Source organism: Cupressus sempervirens, chromosome 8 (assembly GCF_028749045.1).
Source record: "Cupressus sempervirens isolate cs-2001-9-10 chromosome 8, ASM2874904v1, whole genome shotgun sequence".
Taxonomy (NCBI): Eukaryota; Viridiplantae; Streptophyta; class Pinopsida; order Cupressales; family Cupressaceae; genus Cupressus; species Cupressus sempervirens.
Window position 1 is genome coordinate 508154585 of NC_143125.1, and position 18376 is coordinate 508172960.

General features: G+C 35.1%; 1 protein-coding gene across 1 annotated transcript in view; it reads right to left on the reverse strand.

Moving 5' to 3' along the window:
- Window positions 1-13295: 13295 nt before the first annotated feature.
- Window positions 13296-18376, reverse strand: part of LOC149543426 (flocculation FLO11-like protein) — a 61094-nt gene continuing 56013 nt past the window's right edge. The window contains exons 4-5 of the mRNA XM_089798212.1: window positions 14258-15286; window positions 13296-14071 (exon numbers count right to left, since the gene is read on the reverse strand). Of these exons, the coding sequence (XP_089654338.1) occupies window positions 13631-14071; window positions 14258-15286 (1470 nt within the window). The 3' untranslated portion in view covers window positions 13296-13630. The remainder of the gene's footprint in view (window positions 14072-14257; window positions 15287-18376) is intronic.

The window sequence follows — 18376 nt, forward strand, 5'->3', positions numbered from 1 at the left end:
GATAAAGGACACCAGTCATGTAGTACCAAGTCCATGTAGTATTGTTTCACAACATACCATGTTGTTAGTAGGACCTACCACTTGAATACAAAATTAATAGGTTAAAGCTAACTTAGAACTTAGACAATATTAAAACAATTTTGAAATATAGTTGTAATAAGATAGACCCACAAGCTCTGTGGTTAGATATGGATTTGTCGCACTATAGTGATAGGTCATCTTAAAAAAATATGTGATAGATCTAACCACTCATTTAGTACCAAATCCACATGGTATTGTTTTGCACAATCACACATTGTTAGTAATTTAGTAGGACCCACCACTTGAAAAAAATAATAGTTTAGAGCTAATACACAACATAATTAATTTGTTAATTTTTTAAGATAATCCCACAATTCTACGTGACAAACTATGACTTTGTCACACTAGGAGGGTAGGCCCATCTTGATCGACATGCAATAAAGCCAACCAGTTATGTAGTATCAATTCCACATGGCATTATTTCATAGCATCTCGTGTTGTTAGGAGGACCTGCGACTTGAAGAAAATATTAAAAATCCAAAGCTTATTTAAAACAAATAATATTAAAGAAATGTAAAGTCTAAGTTGTAATAAGATAGTCCCACCAAGCTCTATGGAAAGCTATGGCTTTGTTGCACTATAGTGTTAGTCACATCATGAACAATATGTGGTATAACTAACCACTCATATAGTAGAAAATATACATGGCATGATTTTGCATCATCACGCATTATTTGTAACTTAGTAGGACCCGTTGCTTGAAGAAAAAAATTAATAGTTTAGAGCTAATACACAACATAATTTATTTGTCAATTGTTTATGTTTCCCAAAGATGATCTCATCGGCCAAAGTCATATAGACAAGTTGAATCAACAAGTTTGGAATCCCTTAGTCAGTATGAAACATACCAATAGGTTTCATTGGAAAATGAATCACAAGAAGAAAAGAGTTTTTACTATCTTGTTGATGGTCAGTGAGACTATCAGTAAGACTTACACCAATGGAAGTTTTTAAAAAGATAGGATACATTAGAGTAAGTTTATTTGAGGACTACTATTGGCATAACTTGTGAAGATGAAGTGTTGTAATGTGTTTCTAACACCTAATGAAGAAACTGGTGTGACCTTTAGCGATAAAAGCGTAGAAGTTATTATAACACACCGAGAAGATATACGTCAATGAAGTAAAGAGAAGACATCGAGAAAGGTTATACTGATAGATCAATCTTGTTAATTCAAAACTTTTTAATTTCCTAACAAATTTTATAAGTAGAAATTGGAAATCTAATAAGTCATAATTAAAGACAATGTTCAGAAATAGTATACAGTGAATCATGAAAAGTTGTGTAGTATGTAGTAAAACTAAAGCTAACGTTGCATAAAGTTAATAAATAGTTTATAAATATAAAATGAAAAAGAGAAGGTAGATTTCCAGTGGTATATATAAATCATTTTTGAATTTACGATACAATTGATGACTTGTGAGTTGCATTAGAAAGCATAAATACTTAATAATATTCTGAGACTTGATAGTATCCTATAAAATGCTAAATCTCACTGACTAATAATTGACTTGTCATGACTGACCTAAATCAATTTCCAATCCATATCCTCAAACTTAACTTCGCCTTTTTTTTATTTTGGCCTTCATTTTGGTCAGTTGACTTCATCTCAAAGAAGCTAGTAGAACTTGTTTTGGACTGTCATTTAAGACTATCATTCTTGTTTGAAATGTTGGCTAACCCTCTCCTTTCACTTATGAAAGTCTAGTACGTGAGTTCCCTCCCATAGGGAAACTTTTTGACATTATATCAAATAGTAAGAACCCTCAAACAATCTTCTAGATTCGTGCCTAGTTTGTTTCTTGCCTTTGATTTCAAGAACCTCAATGCATTGAAAATTCTCTCATTTTAACAAAACTTAATATCATCATTTAACACAAGTTAGCAAGTTTGAAGTATTCTAAGATTTCTCCACACAATATTGGGCTTTGACTTAATTTTGACCAAAGTCATGTTATTGATCCCAGTAGATATGAACTATCCAAAGCCTTAATTAGTTCATACATTGTTGCTACAAAATAGGTTGATTTCTCTGTAAGCTTAGTTTTTCTTACAACTTGTCTATTTCATTTCCATCCACTTTGAAGTTTGCTATGTTACCAAAATTATTCCCCAAATCCAATAGCCTTTTATGAAAATCCTATGGATTAAGTGTTCTCTAAAAATTAGGGTACACAATAGATATAGCTTCTAATAGTTCCTCGCGATGGATTTGATTTAAAATATTTGTTGAAACATGTTTTGCAATCTTCTATAATGTATCTCTCATAGAACTCACAATGTTTTTGAAATCCTCCAATTTAACTAGTCCATCTCTCTTTCTAGTAGACCATGCAGTAGAATGATTTCCATGGTAGAATACTAGTATCTCATTTCCATGAATAGAGAAACACAATTCGCCTTTATAATTAAACTATAAAAAAATATTAGCATGACTCAAATATGTAATCTATTTCCATCTACTAAAATCTTCATTGCTAAATGGAAAATTAGCTAGATATTGATTATTGATGCCAAAGACATTCATTCTATATAGTGTAGCATATTCTTGGACATGAATTATTCTCTCTTGGGCTTGTTTACTAAGGGAGTTCATTTTTTCCAATAGGGAAAGAATACCAGCTAAGGTTAATAGTGTCTCTACATCAATTAACCAATGTAAAAGCTCAACATATTGATCATCTTCTTTTTATTCATCCATGACACCAACTAGAGATTTGTATTCTAAGAAAACCCTTTCTGCAAGTCCATGAAAGGAGATCCATTTGGTCTCAACATTCTTAAGTAGCATTTTTCGATTGGTTATTCCCTCAACAAATTACTAAAATTCTAAAAAAATTGGGAGTTTGGGATGAGTATGCATAGAGCTCGTGAATTAGTTGATCAAATTTGGCTACATGTTCATACTTATGCACAATTTTACATGCTAAGTTAATCATGTGTGTCATCTAGAGAATGGGAACCATGTATGGTGTGATGCTCGTTTAGCTTTACACATAGATCATTCCTATGACCTTGCATCACTGCAACTCTATCTTCTCCTATACACACCATCTTTTTGGCAATTATAAAATCATCCATACCGAAAAGTTCATTTGAAGATTTCTTAGCGAGGTCATACATAATTTGTGTTGTGGTGTTTCTTGTCTTAGAAACATAGAGTAGATGAGGGTGGTGGACATGGTTTTGTACAGTATACACATGCATACACATCTAAGTAGTGTTATCCACCATTGTAACTTCATCTAAAGATAATACAATACAGTTTAACTTCTCTAATTTTTCTCGTAGATCAATTATTTCCACTTCATCAAGACAACTAGCCAAATCACATCCACTATTTACTAACCAATGACTTACAAGATATCTTGAAACACTCATTAATTTTAAAAATCTAGAAATATCAGTGTGGTAGTCATGGGACAAAGAGTAGCCAATTGAACATTTTTTGGATGTATATGTATCATCCATTATCTTTTTAAATTGAACTTCAAGTGAACCCTTGCATTTTGATTTCTCCTATTTTTCTTTATTTGCATAAAACTCTTCTACATACTTGACATGCTTACATTTTTCCTTTATTTTCAATCTAACCACTGTTTCTTCCATTTTTTCAATGATTTGTTTTTTCATACACTTTATTGATATGATTTTCTATTGTGTCCAACTTCATCTTCATTTTTTTATCCTTATCAAGTTTCTAAGTATAGAGGGTACACTTGCATTTTACTAGAGGTTTGTCTAGGTCTAGATTTGGGACTAGAATAGTGAATGTGTACTTTGAAGCCCACGATATCTGAAATGAACTTGTACAATACCAATCATGCCAACTTTTGGCTATTTCTTTTCCTCTACTCTTCTATGCATTTTCATTAGTAGTATTATCAACATTATTACTAGCAGCATTATTGGCACTGTCAATAATAGCATTCCTGACACTCTCAACAACAACATTACCAGCATTGCCAACAATTTTTGTTTTTCCTTTTCTTCTCCTCTTCAATGCATTGTTAGTAGTGATATTATTGGCATTGTTAACAGCAACTTCATCGGTGTTCTCAATGGTAACATCACTGATATTTACATAATCACCTATTGCATTCCCACCAATAGCATCAATGGCAATGCCAATAGCAGTAGGATTCTCACCAATAGCATTTACATTGACAACCAAGTTGATTAATGTTTTATTCTGGCTACATAGGGTACCCATTGGAACATTCTTTGTAACATAGGCATCAAATGAAAGTGTTGATGTTGTAGCTTCATCTCATGGAGCGCAAAAATATGAAATTATATTATTATTGCTTTTGATAGCCTCCCTCTAATAGGTCCAAGTATCCTTCTGCTCGACATCTTTTCCTAACACAAATTGCATGAAGAATATGATTCATATGAAATAGAGTAATAGATAAAAAGAAGGAAAATAATCAAATAGATTTTCTTGTAGCAATGCATGTCATGTAAATAATAACACATTAAAATGGAAAAAATCTAAGTTGTAACAAGCTATAGCTAAGCTCCAAGAAAAATGTAGAATCAAAATGATAAACAGTAACAACTAAAATATATATAAAATACATTAATCTTATATTTGTCACTTACCCTTAAATTTACATAGTGACAGGGTATGTCAGGGACTGAGTATCTAAAGAACTAGGAGAAACTTTTGACTAGGTTGTAGACTGATTTGAACAAGTTGCAAAATAGTTGATAATGGCTTATGGTTTGACAAAGACAGATTTCACACTTCGTGCATATACTAATGTTAATTGGGCGAGAAATTTGGATGACAACAAGTTTACTAGTTGAGGTGCATTCTTCTTGGATAAAAGCTTAATTACCTGGACAAGTGAGAAGAAGGGTTATGTTTCAAATTCTATTATTGAAGTTGAATATGTTGTTGCTACTACTACTTGTACACAAGTCATTTGGATGAAGTAGATGTTGAAAGATTTGAAGGTACGCATTGATGAACCGATAGTTATTCACTGTGACAATTCAAGTGTTATTAACATTTCAAAGGATTTGGTATAAAATTAAAGGACAAAGCATATTTCAATTAAGTATCATTTCTTGAGGGACAAAGTGAATGAGAAGGAAGTCATAATGGATTATGTGCATACTAAAGAGCAGATTGTACATATTTTCACAAAGCCTTTACCAAAGGATACGTTTAAGTGTCTCTAAGGTAAACTTGGGATCATACCCCCTCCTACACATATTTCAGATGCTCGATGTAGTATCAATCTAGTGCACTATCAAAAAATTATTTCCTTGGATTGGTATGTAAGGGACTTCTCCTTAAGAAGAAGCGGGTCTTGTGTGATTCGATGTTGCAAATCATTATTTTAGTTTTTTGAGGACAATTTAGAGCTTTGATGTCCTTGGTCCCTTCGTCATTGATGTCAAAGGGGGAGAGATATGTGTGAAAACCAATGCTACTATTTAGAGGGAGAGATCATTATTGAAAATATGGAGAAATTATTTGAGCTGGAATATTTAGAGTGATCATATGGCTATATTTTGACAGAGGGATGAGGTGGATATATTATGACTTTTCCCATTGATCGGTTTTTCACTTTGTATGTTGTCATCAATGTCAAAGGGGGAGATTGTTAGAGGTTTGATTGAGTGTCTCATAAATTGTTGGGTGTGCTAACATTAGTGTTTTGTCATTAATGTCAACATATTATTTGTTGTTGTAAATAGTGTATTGAGTAGTGTTCAGTTTGGTGGTTTGAATATTATATTGAAGATCTATTATTGCTCTTGATATTGGAGGTTTTGAGATGTTTAATTTGTATGCTTGTCCTCATACAAAGGTTCGCATGATGGTCTAGATGAGTTTTTGGTTGAGTTGTTGATTACTAGTATTATAGTGTTTTGATTAGGTAAAAACAGGTTTTGAAAGGACTCGAAACCTTGTACAAAGGGACAAGAAATATATAACAATGAAAGATCTTAATACAACTATGGAACACCACCCAGAAAACTAGAGGGACACACTAAAGTTCCCAACAAGAGGGCTAATGGCCTAGAAAGCCAAAGACCGTCAAGATTTACAATTTGGTCCAAACTTTTGAGAACCTAAAGACATCAAATGAAGGTTTGGAGGATTTAACTTTTTTTCCTATAACTGATGTCCATCCATCCTCCACCTTCCTAACATTCATCTGCCAATCCAAAGAACCAAGGAAAACTGCAAGAAAAGGGGTAGCCGCACTACTAACCCCCAAAACCCTCGTAAAAGAAGAATGGGCCTCTATACCCACAGCAACAGGAGATTAAACAGTTGAATCAGCACCAGCAACAATGTTCTAGATCGAATAAGCAGCAAAAGAAGGGACAACAACAACATTATGAATCAAAGTCACCTTAGGGACATCATTTGTATCATCAAGGACAGCAATAGAATCCTCAGCAAAAGAAAGATCATTCTGAGAAGAGCTATCCACCCCACCCACATCCTTGGATACTTTCTAAACCGTATAGTGATCATCTAAAACCCCCAACCACCAAGAAGGTGATTTCTTTGATCTAACCTTGTCAGAGAAGCATCGTGCAGCAAGATGGCTAGTCTTATGACATTTCCCACATCTAAAGGGAATACCCTCATAATCAAGAAGTTGGATCCAAGAACCATTAGGCTAAACCAACTTAATCTTTTCGGGGAAACTCTTGGAGACATCAATCTCCACAAGAATGCAAGCATACGTCATCTTATACACATTTGAAGACTTTGAATCAACCAGTTTGAAGTTCCCAATGGCCTCCCCTATAGCCTTGAAGACTAAATCCTGCCAAAAGTGAAGGGGAAGATTCAGCAATCTTACCCATAGAGGTATCTTATTAAAGGATTCAGTAGTCGGATCAAAATCCTGATGCCAAGGTTTGGCCATCAAGGGGAACCTCTCCTCCCAAGAGAAACAATGGCACAAGATGGAATTTCTATTTGCAGCATTTGCAAATTTCACAATAAAAAAACCCCTTGCCACAGGTTAAATCTAAACTAAATCCAAAATGATTGGTTCCCAATATTTGGAAATCCAAGCATGCAAATTTGAAAGCAAGGGCCAAAAACCCTTAAAATGAAAAATAGCAGCAGTAGAAGAGTAATCCTCCACATATTGGGAAATCTCATCAACAATTTTTGAATCTAGATGAATCACAAGCGGATTACTTACAAAGACATGCACGGCCGAACAAAGTCCCCTTCTCTCAACAGGACCACTAAGACCTGCCTCAAAAGCAGAAACATCCACATAAGAAATTCCAAATCTCCCCATAGCAACCTGAGAACCAGGGTAAGCCATCTAAGACGTCCCAGATGACCCACCAGGAGAACCAGCAGAAACAAGGAGCCTCTCACAAGCAGCATTAGGATGATGGTGAGCATCTGCAGCAGCAAGAGGAAGAAACACCTGGGCAAGAGCAGCAGGAGCAGAAATGAAGCATCCACAGTAGCAGCTTGAGAATGAGCATCCACAGCAGCTGCCTATGAACAATGGGCAGGAGAATTGGCAGTTTGAAAAGCAACCAGAGCAGCATGGGTGCGAGCAAGTGTAGGAGCCATCTTGAATCGTCACTTGTCAAGTTCGATGAACTAGTATTATAGTGTTACTATATGCAGAGGTTGAGTATTTGATTCAGTGTGAGTTGGATTTGATGATTCAAGGGTTGCAAAGCTATTACTATCATTGTGCCCGTAATTGTTGTTGTTTATGATTCTAGGTACAACAAGCTATATTTTGATAAGATGAAGTTTGACAGTAAAGTGTTCTTGTTGATCAATGTTGAAAATGAGTTTGGATTTCAAGTTGGAATTGATGCAAAGGTTCTAAATGGTATTCATGTTGCTTTTTGGTGTTCTTAGGTCATGTGATGATCTCATTGTTTCTCTCCTTTGATTGAGGATATTGTAATTTATGTTTTGGTAGCATGTGAGTGTTTCTTCATTTGGTCCTCACCAACTTGATGGAGAAACATGTTCTGATTCTTGGAGTTGCATTAGCGATGGTGTACAATGTGTTTTTGGTTGAAGATTCGATCATACATAAGTCTTAACTAACTTGAGTTTGGATCACATTAATTTTTAAGCATATTGTTTATATCTTTTATTGTACTTGGTTGGCTTCTATACCTAGTGCATGTTTATTTTGTCATTAGTATAAATGAGAGATCATTTTTGTATTTGAGAGTGTATAAGGAGTGTGAGAGGATAAGGTAAGCAAAGTGATGTGAAATGTACTTCATTGGAACTATATAGCCATAGAATATGTTATCTGTCAATTCAATTGTAATTTACTATTTGTTCATCTTGTTGTAATTGAAGAAGATAACAGTAAACCAAACTAAGGGCCAGATCAGGGCCATTGTTTCCATTACAACAACTAAAGGACGGAAGCTACACCATATGGATGTGAAGACTTTTCTCAATGGTGTTATTGAAGATGTCTACATTGAGCACCCTGAAGGCATCATGATTCGTGAGAAAGAGTCTCGTGTATGCAAATTATAGAAAGCTTTATATGGTCTTAACTAGGTTCCTCTTGCATGGTATGAAATGATTGACCAATACTTGGTGAGTCTAGGTTTTTACAAGAATTACGTTGATCTACATCTTTACTTCAAGATAATGGTGAAGATTTACTCTTGGTTCTATATGTTGATGACTTATTTCTTACTGAGGAAGAAAATGTTGTCTCTAGATGCAAAGAGTTGACTTCAAAATTTAAGATGAAAGACCTAGAACTCAAGCATCTATTTCTAGGTTTAGAAGTGTGGCAGAGGCTTAATGAGATCATCCTAAGTCAATGAAATGTATCACTGATATCTTAAAGAGAATTGGGATGTTAGATTGCAAGTATATGTCTATACTGATGGAAACTAACCTGAAGTTGAGTGAATCTGCAGCTAGTTCAAATCTTGTGAATCCTACATGTACAAATAGTTGATTGGATCCTTCATGTATATAGTTAACATTAGACTAGATATTTTTTCTCTAACAAGTGTACTTGGTCAATTCATGTGTGAACCCAGGCAAATATATCTAGTTGGAGCCAAGCATATCTTGAGATACTTGCATGGCATAGTTGGATATGGCTTGAAGTACTCTTCCAGTGTGGACCTAAATTTGTAGGGCTATACTAATTTTGATTGGGTGGGGAGTGTCAGTAATCAAAAAAGTGCCTCTAGTTACTTCAATCTAGAATCTGTTAGCATTTGTTGGTGCAATAGGAAACAATGATGTGTGACTCAAAGTATAGCAAAAGCTTATATGTTGCAGCTAATGTGGCAGCACAAAAAGCAGTGTGGATTTGAAGAATTCTTACAAGATTGTTTGGACAATCATTGGATCCTACAGTTATTGATTGTGATAACCAAAGTTGTGTGAAACTCTCTATGAATCATGTGTTTCATGACAGAACAAAGCATTTCGAGATTAAATATCACTATATTAGTGATATAGTGCAAAGAAATGATATTCGGATGAGGTACATTAGCACTCATGATCAAATGGCCACTATTCTCACCTAACTCCTTGTCACAATGAGGTTTGTGCATTTTTTAAATAAGTTTAGAATTGTGGAGAATGAAGCCCTTGTTGAGAGGGAAGCGTCAATGATTCTTCAACATGTGTTATAATGCATTCTTCTCTATGAGGCAGAAGTTTGAGGTGCATGCCCTTGTTAACGTGTTCTTCTTTATGAGAGAGAAGTTTGAGGCAAAAGCCCTTGTTCCACCCTCTGGGAGTAGCCATGATAGATGTCTTTTGAGAGACTCCAGCACTTTTGTTTATTCACCCTTTGGGAGGAGCCATAGTGAACATCATGATGAGATGACAACAGCATGATTAATAATTATGTAATGAGCAGTTGTGTTCATTTGTATTTCCATTCATGGGAGTAACCATGATAGGCCCACCATCTGGGAGTAGCCATGGTAGATATCACTACATAACTCAGATATCTAAGAAGATACCTAAGAGAGAGTGTTGATGTTAGTGTCAGGAGGTTAAGATGAATCCAGCAATGAATAACGTTAATAAAGAACAGCTTGAAATATTGCAATACATAGACAATAATAGCAATGAGATTAGTCAATGACTCTAATCATGACAATAAACTAATGTTGTTAGTGAACACTAATCAAATCATTATCAAACTGTTTATGAAATGGTGCCAAGTTTTGGTGTGAGTAAAGTCATGTCCCCTAGGCAATTTACAAATACGATTTGGGAACAATAGAAGTGGTATAGAAGAAAGAAAAACAAGAAGTAATAAGCAGCACTGATAATAACAGCAATCACATATAAATAAGAATTGGTAAATTGATCATTCAGAAAATATTAGATTGAATACACACAAGCATAGCAATGCTTATATTGCAGACCTACAGAAGATTGTTCCATTGATATTGCAGATTGATATTACAGATTGAGTAAAGTCACGTCCCATAGGCAATATACAAATACAATTTGAGAACAAAAGAAGTGGTATCAAAGAAAGAAAAACAAGAAGTAATAAGCAGCACTGATAATAATAGCAATCACATGTAAATAAGTATTGGAGAATTGATCATTCAGGAAACATTACATTGAATACACACAGGCATATTGATACTTATATAGCAGATCTACAGAAGATTGTTCCATTGATATTGCAGATTGATAATACAGAAGATCGATACATTCATATCACAAATGATTCTTATGGGGGATCAATATATTGATATTACAGACTGATTCTTATAATAAGATCAATATATATTGTAAATTGATATTGATCAAGAAGCATTCATTTATATTATCAGCCTCGAGTTAGAAATTTTGTAATCAGACTTGATAAATACAATCAGTGATTTTGTTACTGGTTTTTTCAACTTCAAGTTGGAAGGTTCCCCCAGGGTATGTGTTGCACATTTTTTTATGTAAACTACAATCATCTGCATTTAATTAATCTGATCATGAAAATTAACACATCTTTGCTATGTAAGCATGAGCTTGTAGTAATTGCTTTCTTTTCACCACAACTACATGACAACACAAAGAACTTGCAATTTTTTAATAAATAGTTGTCACGTACTCAAAAACATATGCCCAATGTATCATCAGTGCATGAGTGACCTAAAAGTCTCCTCGACAATGTAATGACATAAGATGAAAAAGGTTAGGATTTTAAAATGGCTGTTTCAATCTTACTGTGATATGCATTTATTTCTCATTTCATGAATATGGATCTTAGACATGGTGTTCATTGATCTCTCATAAATTAAACCATTGATGATGTGTTGTAAATGTGGACGGGGTGGAGCCACTATGAAAACAATTTCATGATTGCTTTAATTGAAAACAATGTAATTTACATTAGGTATTGTGCCTTTGCAGATGATGTCAATGGCGTCCTCATTCATGACCTTGTAAAGCAATTTCCATGCCTTTCGAAATAAAGAAAACAATTTCATGATTGCTTTAATTGAAAACAATGTAATTCACATTAGGTATTGTGCATTTGCATATGATGTCAATGGCATCCTCATTCATGACCTTGTCAAGCAATTTTCATGCCTTTTTGAAATAACCAAAAAGTATGCATATGTCATCCCATCCTATTGCTCGGGTTCTCTCTTTATTTACATGCAACAAACCCCTAATAACCACTTTCTACACATACTGCAGTGATTGCTGGGCTCTTTCATATATCAGTTTAGAAAAATTCATTGTTTGTCTATATTATTTATTTAGTTATCATTATTAATGCAACAGTTTTGAAAAAATATATATCCAAAATCCTCGAGTCAATTTTCAATTACATTGCGAGGCAAAAGTGACAATAAAAACTTTTATAACAATAAACAAGAGAGAAAAAAGAAATGTAAATGCCAAAGATGAAAGGGATGTTGTTGCATTTTTTGTTTCTTTTATTTTCTGTGTTTGCTGTTCATATTTAGAATTGCACTATGTGCAAGCTAACTGTCTCGCAATTTGAAACATCTATTGTCTAAGACATAATCAATTATCCCATTATATGCTCCATAGATTTTACTATACATATTAAAATATTTTCAAGAGTAGCAAATACCTGATCAACTAATTATCCATGCCATCTTTCACCATTATGACTTTCAGATTCAGAAGATCCTGCAATGATATGTTATAGAACACAATTTTTGATAAATGCAATTGTCCATTTCATGAAAAAAGAATACTCCAATAACTCACAATTTCAGTGACCCATCTGTTGGACGAATTTCACACGTCAGGCAAAAACCAATCTCCAATTCAAGATCAGGTAGAGGCCCCCATGAAGCATAATCATCTCAATCTCCAACATGCAGCAGCCTAGAGCATTGCTCTTCATCCATTTGACTGATTTAGTAAGTTATTATGAGCCCACCTATGGTCAATCTATTTATATGATTTATCATTGAATTGTGCAACAGGTGGTTCTATATTTTCATTCTATAGTCCATTTACTCTCTCTCTCTCTCAATATTCTACTCTCATTTTGATAATAAAATCACTTATCCTTAGCCAATCGGCCTCTAAAAGCACTACATGGAAGTATTTTTGAGTTTAATTATGATATAAGATAGATAATGTCCCTTCAATCAGTATAGACAATCCTTAAATTAGAATACACACAGCATCTTATGATATCCTTTCCAGTAAAACCTGTGGGGAAAACACCCCTAGATTTTTTATCTAATAATCAATTATGAAAATGTGGAAAGCAAAGCCAAACTCAAGGTTTATGGACACAAAAAATTAGAAATGTCGGGAAGGAAAAAGCTCTACTGCAGACGCTCCCAGTGCCTGACAGACTAGCAACCTGCCATTCTTTGTATTGGCAGCCAATTCGTGCAAAAATCCCACAAAAAGATGTATGGTCAATGGAATGAAAAAATATTACAAATTATTCTGAGGACACCCAATTCTTCTTTCCAATTAACCATTATTTAACAGAGGCCTTTTTTGCTGGATTTTACAACTGCTGAGTGTTTGTGTGTCAATCAAGAAATGCATGAAATTTGTGTATTTTACCAGAAAATATCTTTGCTGCGAGACAGACTTCCAAAGTATATATCCTATTTATCTGCATTATAGAGACAGACTTCGTAAGTGTATTTCCTATTTGTCTGGCACTATATTCAATATTGTCCATAAATCAACACAACTGACTCCCACGTAGTTGATAACCTAGAGCTCATATTCACCAACGTAAGGTTTGCACATTAAAGACTTAATTGATTTTCAAAGAGTGTCCAACATTATACATTCCTGGCATTTAATATTAATGATACAGACTTTATCTTCTCACCATTGAATTGTAAGCAAAAATTTGAAACAGCAGACCACTTCTACGATATGTTTTTTTTCTTTCCAAAAGTGCAGTAAGTGGTGCAAATGATAACAACTCTAAACAATTTGTACTGATACAACAGTCTCCTTTCAAGTCACCAATACCTTCGCTCCAGCAAGCTCCAGATGCAATGACAATAGCAAGTGTGACTTGCCCTATTACAACAATTACATCCAATAACATGTCAATATTGTAATCTGAGTTTACTTTCACAGTCTGCAGCCACACTTCTTGAAGATACAAAACCTTCCGATGGCTCAGACAATTCTCCTAATTCTTGGTTGTATAAAAAGTCATGATCATACTTATCATCTCTAAGTCCAGGACTGTGCAGCCAATTTGTGCTCGCCAGGTTTCCCTTTGAATGAATGCTACCTTGCTGACTTGCTGGGGAGATCCTGCTTCCTCTCTCACTTCCAAAATCGTCATCATCCAATTCACTTCCTAGGCCTAGAGCGATGCTTACACTATGTTCTGAACTAGCATTGCTGCTTGTTGCTACTGGAGAGTCGGAAATACTAGCTGGCCTGCTTCTACTAACTCCTGATCTGACACTGTACAGAGAAGACGTCGGAATGTTGGTCATGAGAGGCCGCAAGCTACTGGGTGTACTTCGGCGTATATCCTGCAGAAAATCAAGTTAGTTGTCTTTTATAGTCTTCAATTAAGGTTGTTTGCAAACACACAATTGATCCACCATCATCAATAGGCTGTATAAAAATTTTATCGATAAATGAAACTTGCATGTTTCAGAATCAATATTAAAGTAAACAGCAATCCCAAGAAGCTAAAAAGTGAAAGCATGGCATACCATGTGTCTCAAAGCCATATCCAAGGATTTCTTTGAAAGAGTCCGCCCAAAACCTGTACTATCTGGAGATGATGCAGGCTTTACTGGTCGTTTGGAATGCATGGTGGATGTAGTAGATCTTGTGGATAATTGATCTTCCTGCCGTGGAGCAGCTTTTCTTGCACTGATTACCTTTTCAACCATCTTGCTACCAAGTACACCAGGGATCATGATCTCATTTCCGTTACCATGTGGTTTACTGGAGTGCACACTAGACCGGTCACTGCCATGGATTTCACTTGAAATTCTTCCTCTTGTGGTGACTGGAGAACAAGACTGTCTTCGGGGCCTGCCACTAGCATTAGATGCTTCATTAGAAGATCTTGCGGCACTGGGAGCTCCAGGTCTGCCTCTTGTGGCTGAAATTGGTCGTTCTGGCATGGTTGTTCTCAAATTTGGAGGCACATCAAGTGAGAAATCAGGCATGGATGGAGGAGGACAGGGTCGAGATTTTACAGAAGGAGAGCTTCCCCGTGAAGGTGCTGAGTTTCTAGAAGGTCGTGAGGTTGCCTTACTCACAGAAGAAGAGCGGCCTGGAGGCATAGTACTAATTTGACTAGAGGCTGGAGTTGAAGGTCGTCTTGTTGGTGTGGATGGTCTTGATGATGGTCTTGATGGAGGAACTGAAGATCTTGATACAGGAACTGTAGACCTTGAGGCCGTAATAGTAGGCCTTGCTGTGGGGGTTGAAGGCCTTGATGCAGTCCCTGCAGATCTTGATGCAGGAACAATGGGCCTTGATGTAGGTGTCGATGGTCTTGATGCAGTTGCTCCAGACCGTGACATAGGCATCATAGACTTCGGTGCCGACACTGTTGACCTTGAGGTTGGAGTGGATGGCCGAGATGGAGCATGACCCATGCCTGTGGACATTGACCTCTTAATATTTGTATTCATAGAATTGTTTGACCCAGAAGAGATACTAGTCTGTCGTGAAATCAAAGTAGTCCTTGCAGCCATTGATGTTGCTTCCATCTGATGATTCATGAGCTGTACATTTAAAACTACAATGTCATTGACTACTTCAACCATTAAGTTGGAAAAAATGCCTGAAAGAGAGCATTCCAAAGTAGATCATATAAATATAGGAACAGAATAGATGAAGCATGCTTGTTAAGCAATGTAAACAGAGTAAAAAGAAGAAAAAATAAATTGGCAATCAAAACAGAAATAACAAAACCATGAAGCACATGCTCCCCAAAAATATATTTAGTTTTTGACACTAGAAACAATAAATGAAATTTGATGATGAAACAGAACAAAAAGAAATCAAAGATAATGAAAATTCATGACTGGTGAAATAGAGACCACATTTAAGATATTTTAATATATACATCATTTACCAATTTATCTATTCAGTAGCAGGAAAGCCTGAAAGAGAGCATTTCAATATGAATCATACAAAGTAAAAGGTCAGGTGAAACCTAAATGCTGGGCAGTTCAAAGTCAAACACAGTGTCAACAGAAAATATTAAAATAAAGATGTTTTATTTCACTGATGAACAGCAGAAATAGCAAGACCATAAACAGACTACTCCCAGAATTAAATATGTTCATAATAGTATAATTTGACAAATACTAGAAGCCCTGGCATAAAATTGATGCTCAAACTGAACAAAAATGATTGCGGAAGGGGTAGAAGTAATGTTTCATAACCAGTACAATAGAAAACATTTTTATTTAGTAATCATTTAAGACTATAATCTGATACACCAATTCATCCATTCTGCTGGGAAAAAGAAAGCCTAGAAGAAACATTCCAACGTTATACAAAGATAGCTAAAAGTAAGTTAACACATTTAAGTTGGACAGCTTTAACATGTTAACAAAGGAAAAGTAATCTTCTTTTATCAATGAACAACAGACATAGAAAGAGCACGAACTGCATGTTGCCTTAAATATTTTTCTACGTTCACATTTGATTGTTGACATGTACAAGAAGTATCAGAGAAACTTAACTTTGAAATACCAAAAAATGTAAAAGAGATAGCGTCATACTTAATTTTGAAATACCAAAAAATGTAAAAGAGATAGCGTCATTCCTGAAAAGTGCGATAGAGACTATACTGTAATCATTTCACCAAGGGGAATACTTAACACTTAGTTGCATTGTATAACTAGACGAATACATTTTGTTCCACGAACTCTATTATCCCTGGATTTTATCATTCAAACTCCTTTCTTTGATGCTCAATATCCTCAAGATTCATATGATAGACACAGCATACAGATATTTGTGCATAACCTTGTTCTCAAAAGACAAAACATTTTCAAACACTCAATAAACTTGGAAAATAAAATCAAAATTTACCTTTTGACAGATCTCTCGACAGATAAGGTTATTGCTCTCCTATCTAAAAGTATTACTCACCTTGGAGATTGGATCCTTTTTTCACATTTCAAACTTGTCTCTATGTAAAATTATAATATCAAAATTTTTAGTTTTTGAGGTGGCGAGCACAATTGGCATGTGTTATCATTTATGAAAAAAAATGTGTTTAAAGATCCCCATTGTTCAGCATAATAGCATAGACCAATAGTTGGTTGTCTAGGATAAGAAATGCTGATTGTAGTGCCAATTTTTGTAATGTGTGACTAAGTTGTCCAAATCTGATGTTATAATATTTAATACATTTAGTATGCAATAATAATAATACTAGAGACAATAATATGACATGTAGAACAATCACATAATGTTATCAAAAGTTTAAGACCACCTTAGGTTTTAGGCTATGTTACCGGATTCGCAAGCAAACCGGAACCGGGTCTGTACTGGGTCTAGATTCACAAATCGGTATGTATCAGATTTGTGTGGTCCGGATTTGACAGTGTGGATTCATCTGGATTTCCAAACTGCGAAGGCAGACGAACCATAGGGTCAAATCTGGACCTTGTACGAATCCACAAGCACCCAGTAGAATCCAGCGCAAATCCACACGGACCCGAAAGAATCCAGTGAAAACCCGCACAGATCCGCATGCCAAATTTGAAATAAGTGCACATGAATCCATGTATATAATGCACACACACACACAAATCCATACAAATCATACTGGGGGAAAGTAACAAATCTGGGAATTGGATTCTTGTACCTGAACCCGTGCCTGAATCCGAATCAGTAACTTAGGTTTTAGGCTATTTTAATAAAGCACAAGTAAATTGATTCAGAAGCATAATAGGGTGCCATTTTAGGCATTCTGTCATTTCTTGGATTTTAGGTTGTTCAAGTGATTTTGAGTCTAGTAAGGTCCCTTGAGACTATTTGGGATTGAGTTGATCCATTTTGGAAAGTTTGAGGTCCAGTTGTAACAAATTGTAAAAGTTGCACAACAGTTGTCATGTTGCAATAAAAATTGCCAAACAACTTTGTCATAGATGTTAAAATTGTCATAATCATTAACAAAATGGTTAATTGGTTGTTTATAATAGTTGGAATTGTCTGTAAAGGCACTAATATGGCCTCCAATTCAAATACAAAGGTTGCAAAAGGATGGAATGAAAGAAACTTGAATTTGGCAGCTTTCTTTTCTCCTTTTTTCCTTGTGTACATGGTCTGTATTTTGCTTGGTATGACCTGGAACGGAACGGTACAGAAATAAAACTTATATGGTTTGAAAGGTAATTGTTTTACAGATATTTTTTTGCTATTACCACTCCTAAGGAAATTGTCATTTGAATGATCTAATAAGTCAATCTTCCTAACAACCCTTTTCACAGACTAGGGTTTCCAGTTTTCTAAAAAGCATCATAACTTTCATTTCCAACATTGGATCTTGATGCAAATCGGACGAAATATACATCTTAGATTTATCTACCATCTCACCAAAGTGATTTTCTTAGTTGCTTGTTTTGCAAAAGTTTTAACAAGTTTTAGTCTGATATCTTCATGCATTTGGCCAAGAAACCACGAAAAGAATAGCAATTTGCACAAAGGGAGTTTGATAATGTATTATTGGCAAGTGAAATATGTTATCAGATGTGTGTGGACCCTATCGAAGCCAAGAAAGTGGTAGGAAGATCTCTGGAGTTCCTTTTGTGGTGATGCCCTAGTGTACTAGGTTCGAAATTAGCCCTTTTAGA